The 26,290-nt window shown below is 30.7% G+C and overlaps 1 protein-coding gene across 1 annotated transcript; it reads right to left on the bottom strand.

The window, feature by feature from the left end:
* Positions 1-16,310: 16,310 nt before the first annotated feature.
* LOC117100479 lies at positions 16,311-23,307 on the bottom strand. Its single transcript, XM_033240180.1, has 4 exons — positions 23,175-23,307; positions 21,830-21,987; positions 17,091-17,184; positions 16,311-16,552 (listed from the first exon to the last, which is right to left on the bottom strand). Exons 1-4 carry the CDS (start codon positions 23,272-23,274, stop codon positions 16,311-16,313), a joined length of 594 nt encoding a protein of 197 aa, XP_033096071.1. The 5' UTR covers positions 23,275-23,307.
* Positions 23,308-26,290: the final 2,983 nt, after the last annotated feature.

The following is a 26,290-nucleotide window of genomic DNA, read 5'->3' as shown; positions in this document are numbered from 1 at the left end:
TAATATACCCTTGTAATTTGGAAGAAAAAAAAACCCCTCTCCCGAAATTGATAAATAAATAAATAATATAAAATTTAAAAATCAATTAACGTTTCCGTTTCTTGATCTCCAGTCACCAAGAGCATCTATGAGAAATAGAAAAAGGACATCATATCTAACCTTTGCCAATTCAAGCCAGCGAGCTACCACTCAATTTGGAAACAATTGAAGCGCTCATTTTTATAGATATTTTTTATGTAAATCAGAGAGTTAATATACAAAAAAATTATATTATGTTAATCAAAAAATGGCTTTAAGTTACTTAAAAACTTAAGGTAAAACTTGAGTCATACCATGACTCATTGATGAACATCGGACCCCTACCGCCTTCTTCGGTAAATCTCGGCGTCATGTAGTTGTCCTTAAAAGAATAAAATACCACGCAAAGCAAAGCAATGTTGTTATAATACAAACAGTATTAGGTATTCGTGATGTTATTTTAGCAATTCTGAAAAATTTTAATCCAAAGAGGATGTTTCTTCTTCGTCGACAAAATTTTTTTTAATTTATAAATATGCTTGACTTTATCATCGTAAAAAAGAATACAAAACCAACGAATTATTTACAAATCAAATTTCATGCAATGAAGTAAAGTAATTAAAAAAAAAAAATCCATCCCAACCTACTCACTGTATGCTATAAAAAAAAAATTAATTTAATAACTTTTAACTGGGCCCTACAATAATGTTTATTTAATAATTTAGACTAATATATATTTTTTATTACAGTATGCCAGTATATCATTTCTGCCCTGCTCTGAGAAAGAGCATTAGGTAACAAAATCATAGTTTTGAGTAAATGAGCAAAACGCACTTGAATTTTTCCCAAGAAAAGTACAAATGATTTCAGATTTTTTTATACTATGGTTTTCTTAGGTATTATTATTTAAAAAATTGCCAAACACTTTTCATTGATTAACTTTATTATTAAGGAAGCCAAAATGGAGATAATGCCTTTTTCAGAGTACTTATAACTATGAATGTAGATAAATAATTTTGAAATCGGGCATTATTTGCAAAAGTGTTTATAAACATGCATTAACAATTAATTTATTAAAATGTATGTATATGAAATTTATTCTATAGATTTATAACATATATTTTTTACTCAAAAAAGGTGAAAACTAGTATTTAAAAATATAAAAATAGTTGAAACCGCAAAATCTTCTATTTAATTTTTTTTAAACCAAAGTATATGTAGGAAATCCAAAGGTTATTGAAGGCTAGTATAATACTCCAACATTAAAAAATGCAGAATTTAATTGTGTACATGAGGAAAATGCGGTGATGGGAGGGGAAGAAGCCGGTGTTGTGAGGGGGAGGAGTGAGGTAAGATAGAGTGAAAATATATTAAACTTATCTTATTTATGGTTCGGTCGGTAACTAGCATGCCATCATATTTTAAAATCTCTTCTTCCTTCTAATCATCATCATCATCATTATCATCATCATCATCATCACCATAATCTGATTGATAATGAGAATGTAATAATTAAATCGTTATCGACTAATAATAAAATAGACAAACATTATTTCAAATTACACTTTTAAAGTTTATTGATAATAACTTGTAGAAAAATATATATAAAAATGGTGTGCTAATTTTAAATATAAAATTAATTAATTTATATTATTAAATTATAGTATACATTGCAGATATTATCTCTACAATGATAATGATACAATAACATAGGTTGTACAAATATAAGAGTACACATAAGAGGTCGAGATACATGAAAAGTTGTATATAAAGATGTGTGTTACGCACATCTTTATATTTGCAAAAGTAATTAATATTGTTTATTGAGTAGATTTATCTCACTGATAAACAATTGTACTACATTCGGCTGGTGCATATGTACTTCTATTTAGAGACATAATTTCATTATTTTCTTTTTCAAAAACTTAATAAACGTTAACTAGCACCTGATATCGACTTTTGAATGGTGAAAATCGGCTCCGTATACCACTTTTTACCGAGTACAAAATTTAAGTTAGTAGAACATACTGCTGTTACATCTTTTAGTTTTCCATACTGTTGTATTTAGGTACACGCTACAGTGCACACAGTGCTTAGCCTACAATTTTGGATAGCAGAGTTCCGCACGAGTGATACAGCCCATATCTTTTTATGTCTGAGTTAACACGCATAAATGGTTTTATGTACCTTCTCAGGACTTTTTATCTACCTCACATCTTTAAATCTAATTTTGCTGAGATTTCCGCTTAAACAATTTCATGTAACTTTTGGTATCTGCGCTTGACATCTTTCCATTGCAGAATTTATATGTGTTGAGAAGTTGAGCATAATATCGGAGGAGAGGCCAGCAGCTGACTCTCCTGAGTTTCAAAAGTTATTTTTATTTTTTACTTTTTTTATTTTTTGTTTAAGCTGCCTGCACCTAGCTATTGTAATCTTGCTTGAATTTGTTTTGCCTTTTTTTTTTATCTTAAAATAAATAAATAAAATGATTTTTTGGAAAATTTGGAATTGTTTCTTTTGTAAATTTTTTGTCAAATTAACGGTCGAATTTATGTATCTTTTATTTGATTAGTAAATCGTTTTTGGATAGGATGATTTATATGTAAGAATGGTGGTGGTGGTGCTGTCTTTATTTTTTTTAAACGGAGACCTGCATACAAAAACGGAAACCTCAATCAGAACCATTTATGTTTTACACAAAGTAAAAAAAGGCCAAAGCAATGCTCTAATCAATATTTTATAGCCTATTTTTCCTTCCCTCGTGTTTTGTCTATCTCTTGGACATGAGATGTATATATATATATATATATATATGTTATGTTAACAACGTTAACATTTTTAATTCTTGTATTTCATTCTCATAGTACTACCATGTAGCAATAAAAATAATTCCCTGTAGATTGTTCATGTTTTCAATATTTTTATTTTTTATTTTATTTTTTATTTTATTTCATTATCACCCAACAGTAGTCACCAATTACATTTGCTGAATAACAAAATGAAGCATAAATATAATAGAGTACAATACAATTTGCACAAACATTTTAAACAAGTTATAACAGACAATCTGAATATTAGAAACATTGAAGTCGATTAATAAATCCAATTTTTTTTGTAATGTTAACCCTCCCCTTAGATATTGAAAAAAGTGCAGGATTACGTAAGTGATAAACAGGAACAGAAAGAGGAAAGTAAACTTCAAAATTCCCATCATAAGTAGAATTCATACACTTATACAGAAATAATAAGTCAAGCAATTTACGCCTATCAGCTAAAGGAATTAAAATATCTTTACTATTAAAACCAAACTTACGAAAATAAAATACACAAAACTTGTTTTGCACCCTCTGAAGTCTAGCAGACTGTGCACACGAAATAGAATTAAAAATAACACTACAAAATTCAAGATTTGACCTAACTAAAGATTTATAAAGAATACGGTGACTAAAGCCTTATCATCAGTTATATGTCTGCAATGCCTCCAAAGAAAACCAAGTAACCTATTACACTTAGAAACAATAAAATTAATATGACGACAAAAGGTTGGTGAACAATGACTCTATCAAGTGTTACAGCATTAATATCAAAATTATCAATGATAGGTTTCTTCTTTAAAGTAATAGACATAGCTTTACATTTGAAGGCATTGGCAAACATAGACCACTGATTACACAAATTAATGAGAGCATCTAGATCTTCGTGTAAAAACAACATATCATTAATAGAATAAACAGACTTAAATAATTTAATATCATCAGAAAATAGTAGAAATTTTGAATGACACGGAACAAAGGAAAAATCATCAATAAACATAATAAAAAATAAAGGCCCTAAGATAGACCCTGTGGGACTCCAGCTAAAACTGGGAGCCACTCAGATGTTTGACCTTCAATAGTCACCCGTTGTAAACGATCACATAAATAACTTTAAAAAAAATGAAATAATGACATGACTGAATCCAAACTATTCAAGTTTGTACAGAAGCAAATTATAGAAAAACCGATCAAACGCTTTGGCCATGACAGTATAAATTACCTCTAATTGACCTCTAGAGTTTATCGCGTCATAAGCATGTGATAAAAAGCACAGATAGGTTGGTTTCACAAGATCGTCCAGGATAAAATCCATTTTGATTATCACTGGTAACTGGTGAGATATGATTAAAAATTTGGTCATGTAAAACTTTTTCAAATACCTTAGATAATGTTGGCAATGATGAAACAGGTCTGTAGTTATAAACATCAGATTTAGAACAACCTTTAAATATTGGACACGCATTTGCTTGCTTCCAAATTTTAGGAAAAGGTTTTACAAAACACATCTCTCAAAAAAACGTTTACAAGGAAAGGAAAGAGGTTTTCTGCCATGGATAAAATGACATTACTTAAACCATTATTTTCAGTAGCCTTGTATGGGTTAATGTCTTTTAAATGTTTATTTATGCAATCTGTTTTAATATCAAATTTAGAAAAATTATCAAGTGGGTTATCCGAAAGATCAGGAAGATTTAGGTCATCATTAGGAGGGTTGTAAACTGAATAAAAAAATGATTAAGTAAATTTGCTTTATCTTTCAATGAACTTGCAGAATGAATATTAAAATGTAATTCGTAAGGAATGCTGTTGGTATTTTACGTTATGATTTAATCCACGACCAAAAACGTTTGGGGTTACAACTTAAATTACTACATAAAGAATTAACATAAGAACGGTATTTAAACCTACACAATCGTTTAAAACTTTACCTAGCAAACCAAAGATTTTCAATATTTAATTTATTTGAATTACGTCTCTTTTCTCTAAAAATACTCTTTAACTTTAATTGCGTTAGAAAGTTCAATGTCAAACCAGAGTGGTAGTTTTCGTTTAGGCTTAAATACTAAAACTAAATCTTTAATGGTTGCAAACACAAAATCATAAAACAAATCAACAGCTTCAATAACATCACGGCAAAATCCAGGGAATGTGGGAAAAGGTATCAATCAGATCGGATTTATTTAGCCGTTTAAAATTATAAATTTTTCGATAATTGTTATTGTATTGAAATCTAATATTGAATTATATTTGGTAATTAACATTTATTGCACAGTGATCGGAATTGAAAATATCTTGGGCAGATGTAACATCACTGCATGTCGTATTGCACAGTATAAGATCAAGAGTGTGATCTCCAACAATAATCTCAGAATAGGTAAGTTACTAGTACATAAAATTGATTTGCATTGAAAATGTTAAAACTTAATGGCAATACACATCTAGATGTGTATAAGAGACAGGCAGAGGGGGTGTAAGGTATTATATTGAATAGCTAACCAAAACCTTACCAAAACAATGATTAATATCATATCTTCTTATAAATACTTGACCAATTTTAACGAGAAAAGCGTGAAAATGTTCAAACTCATGAAATACGACATTATTTGGTAGCCCACTATATGATTTATGCCATAACAATATAAAATAAATATGTAACTGCTTATGTAATAATTTTTTTAATTTTTTTTTTATAGTTATTCACACTTTTTTTTTCAAAATTCCATTACTCAATGAACCCTCCTCGAAATGGAGCATGATCTCGATGGCGAAAATTGTGTCTGTCCACTTTTGGTTTACCACTTAGTTGCCTGAAAGAGTAATGATATGATGATAATAACAATTACAATGATGATGGTGATAGTAATGAAAATAATAATAATAATAATAATAATAATAATAATAATAATAATAATAAACAAAACACAAAACATACATTGTCGATAAAACAAATAATAATACTACTAAATAATAATGATAATAATCTAAATTTACTACTTAATAGGTATGAAATATAATAAAATACAATATTGTACTTACTCTTCTAAAAGACTTCTAAAAATGTCTTGCGCTGTAACTTGCATCATTTCGGCAAAAGTATCGCACAATTATAAATAAACGCCGCAAAGTATAAAGCAAATAATGCATTTTCTCAGAGTATTTTTCGAAATAAAGCAGTTACTAACTAGGCAATTATCTATTATGGATTTCAAACTAGTTATTCGTTATACAAGCGTCTGATTGGTTACTTACTATCTGTCTTGCGTGAAGTCAAGCCTTCAATGCACTATGTAAGGTTTTGCACATAATGCCTTTTCTTAAAGAGTATTTATAGTTGAATTTGCAGATAATGCCCAATGTTATAATAACATTTTATATTTCCAGACATATTATTGGAAATTTGATAAAATAGGGTGATAGAGTTACATAAGCTAAAAATCTCAATTAAAAAAAAATGTAACAGGCCAGAATAATTATAATTATTGTTTAATATGTCAAAAAAGTAGTAATGTTAATTGGTATAGGGCAATAGATCTTCCTATAAGTTTCCTTGAAAAACGTTTTAGCTTTGAACTAAATTTAAAATTAACATGATTTGCAACATATTTTGGTCAGGGCCAACTAAAACTCATCAATGGACCCCTATGGAAATAATTGTCTTTTTTCGCAATTTTAGGGTTATCCCCGGTATGCTCTTTTGTGATATGACCTGTTCTTGTGCTTTTGGTTCTGTCGTTTTTTTTAAGAGCATATTAAATAAATCAAATCAAATCAAATTGAGAACCCGATAACCGACTGTATTTGTAAACCAAGTGTGCTTTTTGACTGTGTTTGCAATTTGCCCCATTGGCGTTCCATATAACATATGAATATATAATATTGCTCTTTCAGCGTTTCATATATATCTTACTAATGATGTAGGTTGCCATTTGCTCACTGCGTCGTTGTTTTGCCGTATATGTGTTTTACATAATAAGGAAATAATTGTATAATGTACTGTATATATAAATGAATTTATTATGTATGTCTTAAAATAATAAAATAATAATAATACAGCATTGTATACATTCAGATTTTATTTGCATGTGATTTAAATACTACTAGTATACATGCAAAGTATACAATGATTTTACAAATATGTATAAATAAATACATAAACATTTCATATACAGTAGTACCATTTGGTATTTACTAATTCTATACAGTATAGATACCGAAAATAACTAAAGATGACTGTATGCCTATTTGGAAACATCTTTTATGAGGAACACTATGCATACTACTTGTTAGGCAGAATAGGATATAAACTATGAACTAAATTTTTTTCTCATTTAGGGACCACAGTGGAAAAGTTGCTTTTTTGTACTTTTCTGTGTTTTTATCCTTGAATGTATTTTACTTATAATTACTTCAGAATGAATAAATAAATAAAATAAATTGTAATAAAATTATATAGAGTTTATACATTTATAAAAAAAAATATACGTCTAGGCCACATACATCATTAAGTGTACAGTAAATTTAAAATGAAGTTCGTTTGAAATTCTATTTTTCATAATCATATTCTTATACAAAAAGTGTACCCTACCATATTTCAACACAAATATGACTATTAAGGTTAAACATAGACACACTACAGTTTTACAGTTTTACTCGGAATCACTTTAAAATCAGTAACACTTACTCGTTTCCGAGTGGTGCATCCATATACAAAATCATCTTAAACTAAATTTTACACATTGAAATAATCTACAAAATTATGTACAAAAGAAATATAACTCAAACTAACGTTCATACTGTTCATCACCACATATCTGCCCTGTTATAAAAATCTCACTCAACTGCATTTCACAAAGTTCTGAGAAAATCAACAAAACGTGTTATTGTCTTCGACCTCTCCATGCGTAAATAATTATTGAATCCTTATTTTCACACGATTTTAGAAGTTTTATAAGTACTGTTTATTGTGTAGAACTTATATTTTTAGTTACTCTATATAATATGCAATATGTCACATTTATTGTTTTTTCATGACATACCGTGTCAATCACAAATAAGAAAAACACGAAAGACTCACTCAACTTCATTTGTCATGAAAGAATCAATTTAACTACAGTATTTATTGAATATAAAGACACGTTATATTATTAATGAATATTAATTTAAGATTTTAAGTGATACTATATCAACTTTTGTGAGTAAATTTAGGGTTAGGCCTATTTTTTTTTCCTATGATGACAGAGACATAGAATAGAAAACAGAAGCACGCATAGTCTATTTAGCACTCTGTTTATGATTGTCTAATCTAGGCCTATGATACTTACGCTTAAATTATTTTGAAAATTGCAGATAATTAAATTTAAATGTGATTATATTTTAAATTGAAATAATAAAACATTGATTTGCAATTGTATTGCAAATCAATGTTTTAAAAGGTTAAATTTTGTGGACCTTTCTTGCATTATTTTTTGACAATGCTCTCTTTATTCCTGTCTTCAATGAATTCTCTGTTAAATCGTCTTTTATCATTTAAAAAAAATGTGTTTTTATAGTTTCCTTTTTCAGAAATTCATCCTATCTTGTCTTTCACGTACAATTGAATATCAACCAGAAGAACATTATAATATATTACATATTATGTTGAACTGTATGCAATAACTATATTCATGAGAGGGCAGATTTATCTATGAGTTTTCTAGATGAAATAACAGTAACCTTTACGTTAGGGTTATGTTTTAGTATGTATATTGTTAACTCCTGCACTGAATAAATATAAAAAAATCAATAAATAGAAATTTTAAATTACCCAATTTACCAGTGTAAATGCCCTTTAAAATTACTGATATTATGTCGTGGTATATTCCTAAAGATATTAAGAAAGTTGACAAGGATTAAATAACTTTATGGAAGACAAAAAAAAAAATTAAAAATGTAGTCAGTAAACTGAACGTCTACTTGTTTAAATTATTATACCTTCTTTATATAATTTTCTCTGTTCTAGCATACAGTCTTTCTTTGTCTAGTTTTAATTAATAAACCTTACCATATCTGTGTCCCTTCCACCCCCACCCCCTGTAGTCAATCCTTTTCACACCTACTTCTATATTGGTAATCCCTTAAACACACATGGTAAACCATTCTTGTAGATAAGATAACTCTCCAATTTAGGTGCCTGCTTTTGTATATCCAGCATAAGTCTTTAATTGGTGATTTCCGAATAAACATCTCAACTTTTCGACATATACATTGTTGTACTGACTCTGCATTTTATAATATATTTCAGTTATAGTCTATACCCGTTACACATTTTGGAGGTTCTACCGAGACTCAATATTGACGAAAAACTAAACATATTTGATGAATGAATCATCATGGATGAGGAGAGGCAGGATAAGATAAACGCTGGACGTGAACTCTTTAACCCTTAGCCTACCGAATTTCCTGATAATACTATAGTTTCACAACCGGATTAATTTTCAGAACTGCACTTTTTTCGACGTTTTTAGAGATTGCTTACTTCAACTGAGTTTTTGTCACTTTATATTGAGTTTAGAGAAAAATGTTTCAAAAAACAAATGTTCCTTATTAAATTTGCTATCTTTAGGTATATAAATGATATTTTTATGATATATTTTAGTGTATGTCAACTGTGAATAAATATGTAGTAAAATATGAAACAATTTTTTGTTCGGATTTTGTTGGACAGTTTAGAGTAGACATTTTTATATCTATTATCTCAACACATGTATCCAAACAAAATGCATAAAAATTATATATAGCATTGTTCCTATTAAATTTTCTATCTTTTGGTATATGAATCATATTTTTATACTTTTTTTTATATATATGAAAACTGTGAAGAAAAAGTAGTAAAAATGAAACAATTTTTTGTTCGTATTTTTGTCAGTTAGTCTAGAGAAAACATTTATTTGTGTATTTATTATGATAGATGTGTTGAAATAATACATATAAAATGATATATGATAAAGTTTTGATCATCATTAGTCTGGCCTCCAGCTGATTAGAGACACACAAGCCCCACTACCACGTCAACGTTGATGATCATAGTGAGGAACAGGTGGCACATGTTATGCGCCCCTTCAGACCAAAAAGCATAGAAACACAAGCATTGCAATTTACATAAGAATGGTATACAAACAAAAACATATTCAAACTAACTATTTATCTTATACTTACTGTTATACTTACATTAAAATACAATTTAGTAGTGGTACTCCATGTGCAATCGACTTAGAGAAAATAAAGCAAATAAACATAAACATATTCAATTATATTATTTTGAATTAATTGAATATTTACATACCTTTGAAATACTCACAGTTTAGTGGTGGTACTCTGCGTTGCAATCTACTCATATTAATAACATCTGCAAATCTGTTTCCTACCACTTGCGCAATATTAGATTTATTAAGAAATTCTTAACCAACAAGGCTTTAATTAAAATTGTTCATGCATTAATAACATCTCGACTCGATTACTGCAACAGTATACTATATGGCATTCCACATAAGCATCTTGTAAAACTCCAACTTCTTTTAAATATGGCAGCCCGTCTTGTAACCGGCACCTCAAGATTTGACAACATTTCTCCAACTCTCCATCAATTACACTGGCTCCCGGTCAAGAAACGCATTGTGTTTAAGCTAATACTTATTACATATAAACATTGAACAACCAGTCACCAGCATACATACGTGAGATGATTGTGACAAGATCCACGACTTGTACAAGATCTCTTAGGTCAACAACCGATAAGTCGTCTCAGAACTTATGGTGATCGAGCATTTGCAGTTGCTGCCCCTAAGCTTTGGAACAGCCTGCCCGAATATGTACGCCAGGCACCTTCAACTGGGATTTTCAAAAGCCGATTGAAAACACATCTTTATAACTCACTATAGACCACTCACATTCGTTCAATTTCGTTGCTCGATAGGCCAATATTTAGTTACATACATCATTATGACACCTGTGAAATCAATAGCTGACCGGCCTTGGTAGGTCAGTGAAACGGTGTGATGATGTGTGATTCTATTTTTTATCTGTTTTGTCGGTTATTCTGTTTGGTTAGTTTAGGTTATTTCCGGTCAAATTTATTTCCATACATTATTCACATATATTTTTCAAGCGCCTTGAGACGGTTTCGATCGTGGAAGGCGCTATATAAATATAAAACCATAAACCATAAACTATACTTTGTAATCGACGAGAATGTGGTACGGGCAAAGCATGGTATGGCGCACATTGGCAGGTCACATTCCTTACACATGCAGTCGGTTTGATGGCGCTTCACATTCCTATTTGAACACACTACGCAGTCAGGTTTGGATTGCCTTCCAGCTGGTGTCTTCTTTTGGTCGAAGGCTGGAAAATGTCTCTCAGTTTGCCGTGTTGGTGGACCCACTGATCTCCTCCCAAGATGAAATGAAGGTCGTGTGTATGTTTCGAGCAGGCTGTCTTTGTAAATACAGATAGAGAGGAAATTTCTGGCGGACAACAAACTATTGTATAAAACTGAAACTAGTAGATAGAGCTTATGAAAAATAAATAATAATAAATAAATTGTAATCACTATTTAAATATAATACGTTTTTATGAATTTTAGATTAAGTTTCTTATGCATTGATCGATTATAATTTTAAGATTTTTATTATTATTATTATTATTAAGCTATACGCAAACTGTGTATAATATTTTTCGTTAGGTAGGGTATAATTTACATTTTTGTTTACCGTTTTGTGAAGAAATAGTAGTTATGATTTGTGTTGTAATAATATCAGTGCTGCTGTATTCAGTTATAGTCTAAAACAGGTGTAATAAACAGCACTGTGGGGGTCGTCAGTTTGGTTTTACTGCGGGTTGTGACCGTGCTTTGTAAGCAACATCAAGAGGGAGGCGGTTGAATTGCCTTTTCCTAACTGAGAATGCATTTTGTATCTGCTGTTGCTTGACACTATACTGTACAATTTTCTTAATTATATAATTTTATTATATATACTTATCCCCTTTATTAGCAAATAATATTTATAAAAGTGTAAAATGCTGCAAAGAGTCAATACCAACTCTGCCAATGAGAAAGATAATTTTAACGAAACTAGTAAAATATCACCGATGCAGTAATAACAATAATTACAATTGTATCAATTTGTGTTATGTTGTAATACTTGCAGTACTGTGTTCAAAAAGTCTCAATTGTATTTGCTGATGCTACCATTGCTACAGTATTATAACAGTCACACAATACAGTAAGCAACCTCATTTACGCGCGGATCCAGAGTACCTCCTGACTATCACACAGGTGAGGTCCTAGGGGCGGATCAGAGCTTACAATAGTGACAAGTAAAGGGCAGGGTCGTATACAGAGAGAATGTAATTCGTGGTTGTTCTGTCAAATTGATGCAATTTCAAATTGATGCAATTTCAACCTGGGTTGAAAATAGGAAAAATATGCTATAGTGCAATATTAGTGTGGGTATATATTCTAGTGTGGTCTGATGACCAATAGGCCTAATTTAAATGAAAGAGTCTAAAACAGTTAATTTTGTACCAATACCTACAAAGCTTTATTCAGCATCAATTATTATAATGTACATTATAAAATTGACTACTAACTCCATGTTTCTCAGATGTTGAAGTGAAACCCTTTTAGAGTGGTGTCGGTTCTGAGTTGTTAGCTTGCATCATCTAAGTTTAAATCTTTATCTCCTCTCTAAGTGTCTGATATTTGGGGGTACATTCTCTATCTTTCTAGTATCGTGGCTTGTCTTAATTACATCACTTCATACTTTCTGCTTGGATCATAGAGAAATAGAAATAGTCTGAGAAAAGCATTATTGTTTAATTAAAAATATTAAGAATTCGTGATGATGTATATATGGCGATTCAAAACAATTTAAATCACTACGGAATAATTATGTCTGCTTCATTAACGAATAATTTTCATATAAATGAATATATATAATATATATATATATATATATATATATATAGATTAAAAGGCAAAATACTGGAAAACAACAATGCTGTGGGAAACAATGGCTGGATCTCAGTAGAGNNNNAAACAATGGCTGGATCTCAGTAGAGATACAAAAATGATAAGCAGCAGCTAAAAAGTAAACGTAAGTAAACAGCCAGAAATAGAACCAGAGCTTTCGGACAACACTAGTCCTTCCTCAGTGGCGAGATATATATATATATATATATATATATATATATATATATATAATTAAGAAGTTTAATTTAAAGTCTTCTATCTGTACTCTACAATAACGTTGGCTTTAATTATTGATATACTGTATTTAGTATCAGCATAGCAATATGATTATTTTTCAATATAGATTTAAAAAATATAATATCATATCACGTTTCCTTAAAATCAATATTTACAATGACAGAATTTCTGATCTAACAGACAATTAAGTAAGTTATTACTACTGATGTTGACAACAATGTTTAATCTACAACAGATGTTGTTTTAACAGTTAACCGATGCTATTTTTTAACCTGCCAGGGGCTCTTAATTTTCTGGCACATAATGTCGGTATTACAGGGAAAATATCAAAGTAACACTGGAAAATCCGGTATCTTAGGATGCCATAGGGCCTATTACTTTTATAATATTTAAAATAACCACGTACGATTGACGGAAATAACGCTTTATGACATAGGTTTTTGGAATGTGTATTAACTGTAAATTATTATTTGTGTTACGTATTATAAGCCTAAGAAACATCTCGTTAAAAATAGGGTCTTTAGCGAACGAATATTATTTCGTTCGGGATTTCAGACTTTAAACTATAATAAAACAAATCTATGCAAAAAGCTATGTGGTTCACGTTTTAAGAGAATAAATTAATACGCATATTCCAAATAGGCTGAGCGAAACATTATTTTTTTTAATTGAAGAATAATTTCAAAAATTCAGATTAAATAAAACATATTTTTAGCACAGTATCAAACTATCAATTACAATATTCTTAATAATAATAATAATAATAATAATAATAATAATAATAATAATAATAATAATAATATAATATCGATTATAAAAGACAACCCAAAACAACAAAACATGTCATGTCTTAAGTTAATGTTGAGATTTCCTAAACTCCCTATCCTGCCATAATTAAAAAGTTTTTTTTTTCATTTCCCAACAGCTGGCCTAGTAGAAATGCTACTCCGAATCCCTGTATGAACATGTATCATATTCTTCCAGTAAATGACAATAGCTACTAACAGTAACGTAGTTTTACATCTATGGCATCTATGAAAAGAAAATCTTTTTGGGAGTTTGAAAAACAGAATTATAGCAAGGGGGAAAACAATTTCCTTCTGCCGTTAGCTTAGTGTCAGCTTAATAATTATTCATATTCATAATATAATTAAGGAAGAACTGTTGAAAGGTTTCTTTTCTTTAGTTTATACTAAAGGAAATATAATATTTCCTTTACTATAAAGGTCACAACGTACGCACTCTTCAAGACAGCTCCCTCTTCGAGATATTAACGGTAAAAATAAAACTTTTAAAAATGTTTAGAAATAATTGATCTGGTCTCCCCCATTAAAAGAAAAATATTTTGTCTGGACCCTAACACTTTAGATATTTATTCACAATTTCAGGTGGGATTTAAACCTCTGACAAAAATTAAGAATATTATCTTTATGCATTTCTTGAACTTTGAAGAGTTGTTCTCGGGTGGGACTCGAACACACGATCCCCAGATAGTATATACAACAAACTAGTTAGTTAAACGGCAGTGTGCTACAAAGGAGAGGGGAAAATATATTACCCGATTCTTGTCACAACGTACGCACTCTTCAAGAGTCTAAAGACCATGTAAGATGTTTCAGTATCTCCGTTCTTAATTCTTTACTGTTTGTTTTCTGTAAAATCTGTGCTCTAATTTCACTATCGAGATTAATTTTTAAACGAGTCACAAATCGGTCGAAGGTTGCTCACACCGCTTTAGCTCTGTAAGCGTGTATACAGACAACGCTGCACCGTGTGCAATAATACACATCTAATTTCGTAGTTACGTCTCGGTTACGTGTCGCCATCTTCGGCTAACGTTTTATAGACACTGTACACCCTGTTTGCTTTTAGCAAAAGAAGCTGTGTTTGCTTTTTATTATCAGAAATGATGTTCTTGGCTACAAAATGTGCTTCAATTATACTTCGCCATACATCCATTATAATAACAGTATAAACATCATTGTTACCAGAATCCCACCTTCGTTGCCAATGTAAGTTATCATTTTTTTAGTGTTGGTTCTAGCTTGTACTGAATTTTATAGTTAACGAGAGTAATCACAACAATGACCTCATGGTTTGTAACCAACTTGGGAGGGATTTTATTCATCATATATTAAACGTAACGCAGTCACAATATAATATCAAAAAGTTCTCCATGATCGTACCTTTCGATTTTGAGAAAATATCGAATGTTGGTATTAATACGTTATCAGAAAAAAAAACAAGTATTTTTTCTCCATTGTTAACACTTGTGTATACAAATATATGAAATCTTAATAGCGAAATGTGTAGATTTGTGAAGTAGTCCACTTCAAATGCGTTTTTCTCAAATTGAAATTTGTTTTAAAATTTCAATTTCAAACTATGAAAATTTCCAACTGAGAAAATATCCAACTGTGAACATTTATAACTGGATTTACCTAGGGAAGTAGCGTTCTCGTTTTCAACGTTAACTATAAAGGTTTATTTAAAAATAGAAATTTACTTGATCATCGAACTCTGCTGCCACGTTTAACTTTTCTGTCTGAACAACAAAATGTGTCGAGTAGTCTTTATGGAGCGATATGACCACCAGAAAGTGGAAACAGCCTCAATATTATTGAAATAAAGCTTGACTATAACTTAGTATAAACTAACAACAAGATGTGTGCAGTTATGCATATTATTGCATTTAATGAATATATATGTAATGAAGACTACATTGCAGAGTGACAAAATTAATTATGGAGCAATTTGTGTATTGATATATGAAAAAATTGAACATTTCTTAACTTTGCTCATCTAATAAACTTTTTTTAAGTTATATAATTAATTATGCCTTAAGTTGAGTGTTTTCTTCACCGTTTCTTCTTCGGTGGTTTACAAAAAGCCCATTATTTTTGCATCTTCAATCGCCTTCCACTTGATTAACTAGTCCTATAAAGCAAAATAATTTTGTTTAAACCACTTCACATAAGACTTTATTCTGATATAATTATAATTTTAATAATCCAGAATAAATTTGCTTACCACATTGGATGAGGATGAATTACAGTAAGATGGTAAATTAAAATATTCGGATACATCAGTTAATACTTGGTAGTTGTAGTAACTAGAACTATACAATTCTTCAACTGAAATCAATATAATAAATAAGTAAACATTTAGTAATAAATTTAGAAATTCTTATAAAGTATCAGATAAAAAAAAAATATATAGAGTAGGCATCAATGTGATTTCATTAAAAGGAGTATCTCAAAAATTGAAGAGTTTGGAAAGCTTTCTGGTTTAGGCCTTAAAATAGAAAACAAATGCAGATATAAGTCCCCAGTTAGTTCACATCTGTTCACGGTTGTGTCTCCTTGCTCCTCTCCAATTTTTCCATCAGTTTCGTAGTCATATTCAAACTTCCACCTATTAACTAGCACATCCCCAGGGTTATTGAATTGACCAATATATTGTGCATAATCTATTGAAAAAATAAACATCCTGAATGATTAGTAGTAAAATAATAAATAATCAAGTCTGTAAATTAGTCATGTGATAATTATTAATTTTTCTTTACAATGCGAATACAGTAGAAATATGAAGCTATTCAGTAAAAATTAATAAGTATGGCGTTCCTCAGAAAAAATCGGTTTCTCATTATTTTAAATGTTTATCAACGATACGCTATGGCAATTAGTATTACATTAGGCTCATCTACTCATGTTTGTAGATAATACTAACTTACGTTTACATAAGTAACTCATTACAACACTGTAGTGCATACGAAAAAGGGGAATTCAAAATTTAAATGCCTTTACGAATCGTTTATTAATAAGCTTGCTATAACTTAATAGCATTTTTATTTCTCCTAAATTTAGAACAGTGCAAACAGTGCAATTATCAGAGAAATTAAGTCTCATTTTTAATGATAAAACAAGATCTTGTCCTGTTCTCCTTAGATATAGCATTGCTCAATGATAGCGCTGCACATCTTCGAATTGTCGCTGCTTTTGGCTTACCTGGAATACACGCCTTGCCTTCCGGCTCACTTCCATTTGACATAGGCTCCTTCTCACACACTTGTGTTTCAAAATTGTTAGTCCATGTGATATTCTACAAAATGAAACAAATATTATAATATGCAAATGTTCTTTAGGAGCGATAGTATAACATAGGTGAATGATAATTGTTAACGTCACAATGATAGGTGTACAATTATTTATGTATAGAAGATTAAATTTAAAAACAAATCATTATGGTAGGAATCATCCCTTGATACCTATATAATTTTAATATAGTATGTGCACTATATTTTCTTATTTGCATTTTTGAATTGTTTTGCCTACTTGATAACTATTTTTTTTATGTCTTATTCATATGCAAACATGTCTACATATTATATTTTACATAATATACTTCATCTTAGAGGCTTGTGTTCGGTCCAGACTCCTTTATGGTACCAAAACCTGGTTTCCGAATAAAAGCGAAATTAAAAAGTTGAAAACGTGTTGGTAAAACTGCTGAAACAGATCGTCAAGAGAGGGTTTGGCAGAGTAGGAGAACAATCGAAAGAGGAATGCTTTACACTAGTATATTATAATGCACGGATAGGAGAAGTTGTTGGAACATCACCATTTAGAGACTGTATATACAGTCATTAAACGTTAGAGGTCTTAGAGATAAACACACAAAAAAAAAAAACTACCACAACCACCTTTAAGTTGGCTCAAGATAACAAGGTCGATATCTTTCTTGTTCAAGAATCGCATCTTACAAAGGATCTTGCCAATAATTTTGATTTTCTATGGGAAGAAGATGCTATCCATAGCTATGGTACATCTTTTAGTAAAGGTGTATCAATATCAATTAGACAAGATCTCGAATACAAATGCATAAGACAGATTATTGATGCAGAAGGTAGATTCATTATATTAAAAATCGAAATCAATGGTACTGCATATAAAATTGTTAACGCTTACGCTCCCAATTACAGTAAGCAGCATAGCATCTTTTTTAAGAAACTACAAAAACATATCCAACCTTACTATGACACACATTCTTGTGTTCTCATAAGGGGTGATATGAATTGTATACAGGATAAAAGCCTTGATCAAAAAGGAAGTAAGATGAAAAATGATAATTCTGTATACACAGTTAAAAACTTCATGAAAAATGTTAAAATAATTGATTGTTGGAGAACCATGAATAATTATAAATTACAATTTACATGGCGTAGGTAATCGGCCAATCTCTTTAAGAGGCTCGAATACTGGTTCGTGTCAAAAAGTTTGCACGTGACAAGACGCATCGTATCCTGCGATGTTAGACCGGCTTTGTTCACCGATCATCAAGGTGTTTCCAGATTTGATGGAGGAAAAACGAGGTCTTGGCAAATGGAAGTTAAACACTAGTTATCTAAAAGACATTACATTTATTAACAAGGTTAACGAAATCATAGATGAAGTTAAACCCAAAATGAGTTTTCTCAATCAATGTGATCAATGGGAAATTATTAAAATAAGAATTAAGGAATTTCACTCTCCTTCGGTAAAATAAAAAAATAAAAAAAATCTAAAAAAGAAAATCTAAAAAACTTTATTGAGCAATTAAATGAGAAGTTGATAAATAATATAAGTTGTAGTGGTGAGCAAATTAAAAAATAACTCCAAGAGAAAAACAAAGATTTAAAATCGATATAGACATACGAAGTCAAAGGTGCCCAAGTTAGATCAAGAACAAAATGGGTAGAGGGAAAAGAAATTCAAAATATTTTTTTGGTCTGGAAAGAAATAATGGTATTAGGAAGCAAATTAGGAGAATAAAAAGATCGGATGGGACATTTATGTCCAAAAGGCAGGTGAAATATTGTCGGAACAAGTTCAGCATTTTGAAAAATTATACGCATCCCAAAATATACAAAAGAAAAATGTCGAAATATACTTAAAATCAATAAAATCCAAAAAATTACACAATTGCTGAAAGGCAGGATTTTGAAGGCAATATTACTTTAAGTGAATGCCATAATGCTATAAAAGAAATGAAAAAAAAATAGGGCTCCAGGTGCAGACGGCCTCCCTATAGAATTCTACCAGCAATTCTGGCCAAAAATTGGTCCAATAGTGTGCGATTCTCTTAACATGAGCCTGAAAAGTTGATCGTTGTCCCACTCACAACGTAGAGGCGTAATCAATCTTATTTTTTAAAAGGGTGAGCATGAAGACTTAAACAACTGGATGCTTATAACTCTCCTGAATGTAGATTACAAACATAGCTGCTTTTGTTTTAACAAAAAGATTACAAAACGTTATAACCAGTATAGTTAGTATTGATCAAAAAGGTTATATAAAAGGTCGTTTCGGTGGCGAAAACATTAGATTAATAGAAGATTTTGATCGAATACACGAATGAAGAAAGTTTAACAGGCGCAATGATTAGCTTGGATTTTAGAAAAGCATTCGACACGGTAAACAGGGATTTTATGATGGAAACGCTTCGTTACTTTAACTTTGGTCAATCATTCATTGATTGGGTCATTGTTTTGTATACTGAAACGGAATGCATTATAACGAATAATGGTTGGCTATCTAGAAGTTTTAAAATGAATAGGGGCATCAGACAAGGCTGTCCTTTGTCTGCTCTGCTATCTATAATGGTTGCAGAAATCATGGCAATAAAATTAAGAAGTGATCATATTATCAAGTAAAGAAGACTTAGTAATTGAAGTCAAAATAGCCCAACTAGCTGATGATACGGTATTATTTGTGAAAGATGAGTTGGATATTAAAAGGAGTATCTCAAAAATTGAAGAGTTTGGAAAGCTTTCTGGTTTAGGCCTTAAAATAGAAAACAAATGCCATGTGGTTAGGTGAATGGAAAATAAGAAAAGATGAACCGTTTGACATAAAGTGGGTTTACAATGGCTTTAAAATACTTGGTATTTATGTTGGTCATAATCAACTTTTTTTGTCGCACCAAAAACTGGTCTGAAAAAATAAATAATTAAAACGCCTACTTTCTTCATGGCAAAAAGGAAACTTGACCTTCCTTGCAAAAGTTACAATATTATAAACACTTGTGCTTGCAGAACTTATATACAATGCAAGAATTATTGAAATCCCAGAACTTTATATAAAACAAGTTGAAAAGATTATTTTTGATTTTCTGTGGAATAAGAAGACAGAAAAAATAAAAAGACTAACACTAATTGGTGATTACAGCCTTGGAGGCATAAAAGCTTCTGATTTCAGGTCACAGGTTAAATGTTCGAAAATTACTTGGCTTAAGCGTCTTTACAATAAAGATGTAGCCATGTGGAAGTATCTACCTCTCTGGATCTTAGATAAAATTGGTCCACAGAATATTTTTATGAACATTTCACTATGTAAGAAATGGCAAGTTCTAAAGAAAATACCTACATTTTATCAAACGTTACTTTACGATTTAGCACACCTGAATCAGTGTGTTCTTCATCTGCCAACTTGCTATGAAGAAGTGTTAGACGAACAAATTTGGGGTAATAAAATGATTAAATTTAATGGGCTTTCCTTGCTGTTTAGAAATTGGATTAGATCACGTATAAATAGAGAATAGGCAATAGATTTGTTACAACAATTGAGCTACTGACAAAACTACAACTCAAGTCCAACTAGATTTTAGAATACTCTTGTCTACTAATTGCCATTCCTTGCACATGAAAACATTTAGTTTCTTTAGTAAAGAAGGGAATGGTGGGCGGTCAGGAAATACTAGACCACAAAATGATTGGTGCAATATGAATTGTCAACAATTTCATATATGTTTTAATAACCAAAATTATATTGAACATTCAAAGTGCCAAAAAAGTGGGAAATGTTTTTGAGTCCTCAGTAGACTGGTAGTCAACTTGGACATAGAAAGTAAAATCAATTAAAGAAAACAAATCAACGTAATGTCTTTTTACTCTCTTGCGCTTTTTGATACCTTTTTTTTGCGAATTGATTTCTGTATTTTTTTTTAATCCTCATATTTATAAATGGCCTTAATGCTAACGAATCCATAATTAAGAGAAGAATTTTGGTTGTAAAGCTTACGATGTATAATGACGTGCTTTATATAAATGACTTGCCTCATATTAATGTTCTTTTTTTGTGAAAAATTGAAATTCGTATTTTATTTTTAATATTGTTACTAAATATCAAGGTTATTTTGTTGTATTTTATTAAGCATATTTTTATTGAGGAATGTATTTTATATGTAAATGATGATGATGATAAAGAAATTATGCAAAATTGTTTGAATAAAGGTGGGTGTTCCCCACGAAATATAAACAAAAAGGACTATACATACAGTCAGTACATTATATATGTTTGCAGGGGGCCAAATACATCTCTTACAAAAAGTTATTTGCTGCTCCAACCAGGCGGTACCACCGTCGCACTTGGCTTAAAATATCTTGTATTTTAAGCATTAGAAGTTAAGAAAGCCAATGCCATTACACAATCAAAATAAAAACTAATCGAACACCTAAGTATGCTGTTAAATGCTGAACGGGTTTTCGGCTCCAGCTCTACGATGTAGAAAGAAGGATCACATTAGTAAGTAAGTGTATTTTGATATTTTTTTGCTTATTGTGTTTGTTTAAAATAATTTATTTTTTACATGCCTTTAAAAGAAGCTCCATTCTTTTTGCCATTGCTATTTTTTTTTTATTGAATTTAATTGATCTTTAAAAATAAAAGATACTAATTACATATTAATATTAATATTAAAGTCTGCCAACCTGTTTGAAGTCGTCAATATACATATATTTTGTTATGTTTCCTTCTTCACTCCTTGTAATGTTATAAAAAAAACGTAATTGAACAAAATCCATCACCGTCATAAAAGTGTACTTGGTAATGTACAGGTGTTGGTCATCAGGTGCACCAAAAACAATTTCTTAAACCAAAAAGAGAACAAATTAGTATTATGCAAAGCACCACAAAGAAATTTATATTAAAGATATTTCTTCATACTTACGTAAAGTGGTGGATCTAAAATATGCCTCAGTGGCCGACAAAAGGGGCAAATGATCATTACACCACAGTTTCTTGCCATACACATGATGGACACAATTCTAAGAAATTTAACCGAAATTTTACACGCATCGCATCAGAGTATTTAGTAAAACATTGTGACAATGTAGACAGAGTATGGATTATGTAGGCTACACTCCATGTACATAATTTTAGAGACTTTCTATGAGAAAGAAGCTAATGCATAGCGGCCAAAACTGAACGTTAAATGATTGCGGCTGAAAACTGATTGTTGCAGCTGTAAGAAACTTGGTTTATCAAAACTTTTACTCTTTTGGGACGCGGCAGGCGGTAGTGGCGTGTTTAGTGAGAGAAGCCGAACACTTATAATTTTAAGAGAGCGGACAGTCACCATCCTACTTAGATCAGGGCATGGGCGGTTTCAGGATTTTTAAAACCCAGGCGTTCACCATAGAATAGTGCAAGCTTGGAAATGCTAAATAGATGCTTGGTCGTGTGAGTATTCAGGTTGTGATTTAGCCAGTAGCATAACACTGGGGCCGGGGCCCTGTGGCATTTTGAGATTTGTGGCCTTTTTCTTGCCTCCCGGCCGGTGGCTATTTCCTATGTGGGTTTAATGACGGAATAAATGATATGATATTAGAAGCGGATCCGGGGATTTATAATAAAGGGGTCTACAACCTGGATAAATGTCACTAACAGACTAGAAATTTGACAATGATTGTCTTTTAACCACTAACTTCCCCCTTTTAATTCGTTAGTGAATATGATATAATCCCATTGCCGATTTTATGTATTAACAAATAATTTGTTTGGGGCATGGTGTTAGATCGAGAACCCTGGGTGGGGGACTTTCAGTGCCTCTAGATGGCGGAGGTCGTGCAGGCCACTACACGAGAGTACATAGGCGTTCCGCTAGTTGCTCTAGTGTAGTGCACATGCGAATATATTTAAAATACCAGCTAATCTTTAGGAAGGCGGTATTACATAACGTAATACTTTCTTGCATATATTTAACTGACTTAATGGAAACAACTCAATTAAAAGAGGTACATAAATATAATACTATATAATCATGATAATACATACCGCCACTAAAAGTGTACATGTCATGGTTTAAACAGCATCGTTGCTTCTGACTGCTGCAAACAACACAGCACAGCGCGACAACATACGCATAAAAATGCATCGTTTCAAATTCTAATAAATCGAATAACGTGGATATCAGAATATCTGACTTGTGCGTCTGCTGAGACTAGGGCGTGAATTTATATACAGCAGTATTACTGGTATGGCACCTCATTGAGCAATTCCCATGTGATAGTTTGTTGTCGTGTGATTAATGGACCTTGTTATAAATTATGTTTATGTATGCCACGCCTAAAACATAAATACTATTGCAGCAAATCGTATCCGAATAGCGTTTCATCTCACTATTGCTTAGTATTAGGTTCTTGAACTGCAGTTTAATTAAAAACTAGCTGCAGCAGGTTTACTGGTCTGTGATTGGTCAAAACGTGCATAGAGTACGAAAAAAATCACACAGTTTTTAAACGTAACTGCGGCGAGTTAAAAACCAGCCTCACGCGAGATACTTTTTTGCTAAGTGATAAAAGTGAAACCTGAATTGGAAATAATCAGAATAATAAGAATTAAGACTAAATATTGTTAAAACAGAGTACGCTAAAATTAATAAAAAATCAAGTTGAGTAAAATAATATAATATAATATAATATAATATAATATAATGTAATGTATTATAATATAATATAATATATATTGAATATATATATATATTGAATATATATATATATATATATATATATATAGACAAATAAAACATGAAACACTAGGTTAAAGACTCAACATTCGATTGCACTGCAGGCTGGTCTATGAGGGGTGCCTCAATCATCATGTGCTAGGCTCTGAAAGTGTTGAATCTTTAAACCAGTGTTACATGTTTTGTTTGTCTATCTGCTCTGCTATATACTGCATTGAGCACTCTTGGCTACATGATCTGGTTTAAGCCAATCACGCAGATTAATATTTCTTTCAATTTTGAAGAAAATAAACCCCTCCCCCAAAATAGATAAATAAATAAATAAATATTTATAACAATTAAACGTTTCGTTTCTTTATCTCCAGTCACCAAGAGGTATTCGTGAGAAAAAAAAAATACGACATATCTAACCTCTGCCGATTCAAGCGAGCGAGCTAACAAACGCTTATTTTTATAGACATTTTCGATGTAAATCAGAGCGATAATATAAAAAAAGTGATATGTTAGTAAAAAAAAAACGAAAACAAACTGTTAAGTTACTTAAAAACTTAAGGTAAAACTCCTACCCCTTTCGTCAGTAAAGCCCGGCGCCATGTAGTTAAAAATAAAATACCAGGCAAAATTTAAAAAAAAAATGGCTGAGTAAAGCAATATTGTTATAATACAAAAAGTATTAGGTGTTTTTATTGGTGTTATAGCAATTCTGAACAAATTTATTCAAAACAGAATATTTCTCCTACGTCGACGAAATATGTTACATAATAAATATGCTTAACTTATCATCGTAAAAAAAAAATAAATAAGAACCAACGAATTATTTACAAATCTAATTTCATGCCGTGAAGTAAAGTAAGTCAAAAATCACGACTTACCATCTGTATGCTATAAAGAAAAATTATTTAATAACTTTTAACTGGCCTCTACAATAATGTTTTGTTTAGACTAATAGATATTTTTATTACAGTATGTCAGTATATAAATAATTATAATTATTGTTTAATATGTCAAAACAGCAGTATTGTTAAGTGGTGTAAGGCAATATCTTGTATTCTCCCTAATTTTTTTGTTGCCAGGAAATAATTGTATAATGCATTGTATATCTAAAAATAATACAATCATAATAATACAGAAAGTGAGGCCATATTTACACAACGTTTCGACTTTATTAAGTCATCATCAGGATGACTTAATAAAGTCGAAACGTTAAGTAAATATGGCCTAACTTTCTCTATTTGGAGTCACTTTTGTTGTTTTATAATAATACAGCATTGTGTACATTCAGTATCAGATATTCAATAGGAATTTTTATTTATTTGTGATTTAAATACTATCAGTATACATGCAAAGTAAAACAATAAGTTTACAAATATGTATACATAAATATATAATAATTCCATATAGTATAATTTGTATTTTCTGATTCTATACAGTATAGATAATAACCAAAGATGACTGAATGCCTATTTAGAAACATCTTTTTTTGAGAAACATCATTCATAATATTTTGTTATACAGAATATGTTATAAACTGTTAACTGAAAATATGTATTAAACTGTATTAAAATAATATAGAGTTCATAAATTTATTTAAAAAAAATATAGGTACATATAGTACTTACTGCATAATCATGTGTAAATTTAAGATGAAGTTCGTATCACATTCTTATAAAAAAAAGTAACCTACCATATTTCAACACAAATATGACTATTAAAGTTAGACATGAACACAGTTTTGCAGTTTCATTGGGGATCACCTTGAAATCAGTAGCACTCACTCGTTTCCGAGTAGTGCATCCAAAATACAAAAAAAAAAATCATCTTAACTAAATATTACACACTAAAAATATAATCTACAAAATTATGTACAATAGAAATGTAACTCAATCTAACGTTCATACCGTTTACCATCACATTTTTCTGTGAGTTTTCTAAGTAAAATAACAGTAACCTGGACGATATGGTTCTAGGCTATTGATATATTTCTGCAAACGTTGTGTGTATTTCCGTCTGAAATCAAGCCAATCTTCTTTTAGTGGTTATGATTTTTAGTTATCCAAATATTAAAATAAATTAACATTTCGATGTAACAAAATAACTCTATGTTCTTTTTCGTAGGTCTATTTCTCCGATCTGCACATACCAAATGCATTACATGGCGCGCGCTGTATCCCTTAGTTACCTTAGAACAAATCCAAGGTCGCGTAAATTTAATGAGCTTGTCTTTTCTCCGAGTCAGTGAAAATTTGCTGCACTAAAATGTGGAGTACTCCAGTATACACTGTTAAAAAAAAAGGTGCAAATACCTACTTAAAAAGGTACAAAACGATGCAACACCACAGCCACCTTTTAAGGTGCACAATTGTACCTCTAAATAAAGGTGCAACCTTGCACCCCATTATATGGTACAGTAATGCTCCTTTGGGGT

Source organism: Anneissia japonica, unplaced genomic scaffold (genome assembly GCF_011630105.1).
Source record: "Anneissia japonica isolate Jap-2015-1 unplaced genomic scaffold, ASM1163010v1 scaffold685_len2926416_cov193, whole genome shotgun sequence".
In the NCBI taxonomy this organism is placed as follows: Eukaryota; Metazoa; Echinodermata; class Crinoidea; order Comatulida; family Comatulidae; genus Anneissia; species Anneissia japonica.
Note: the sequence above shows the minus strand (reverse complement) of the source record. Positions and strands in the feature narration are given on the sequence as shown.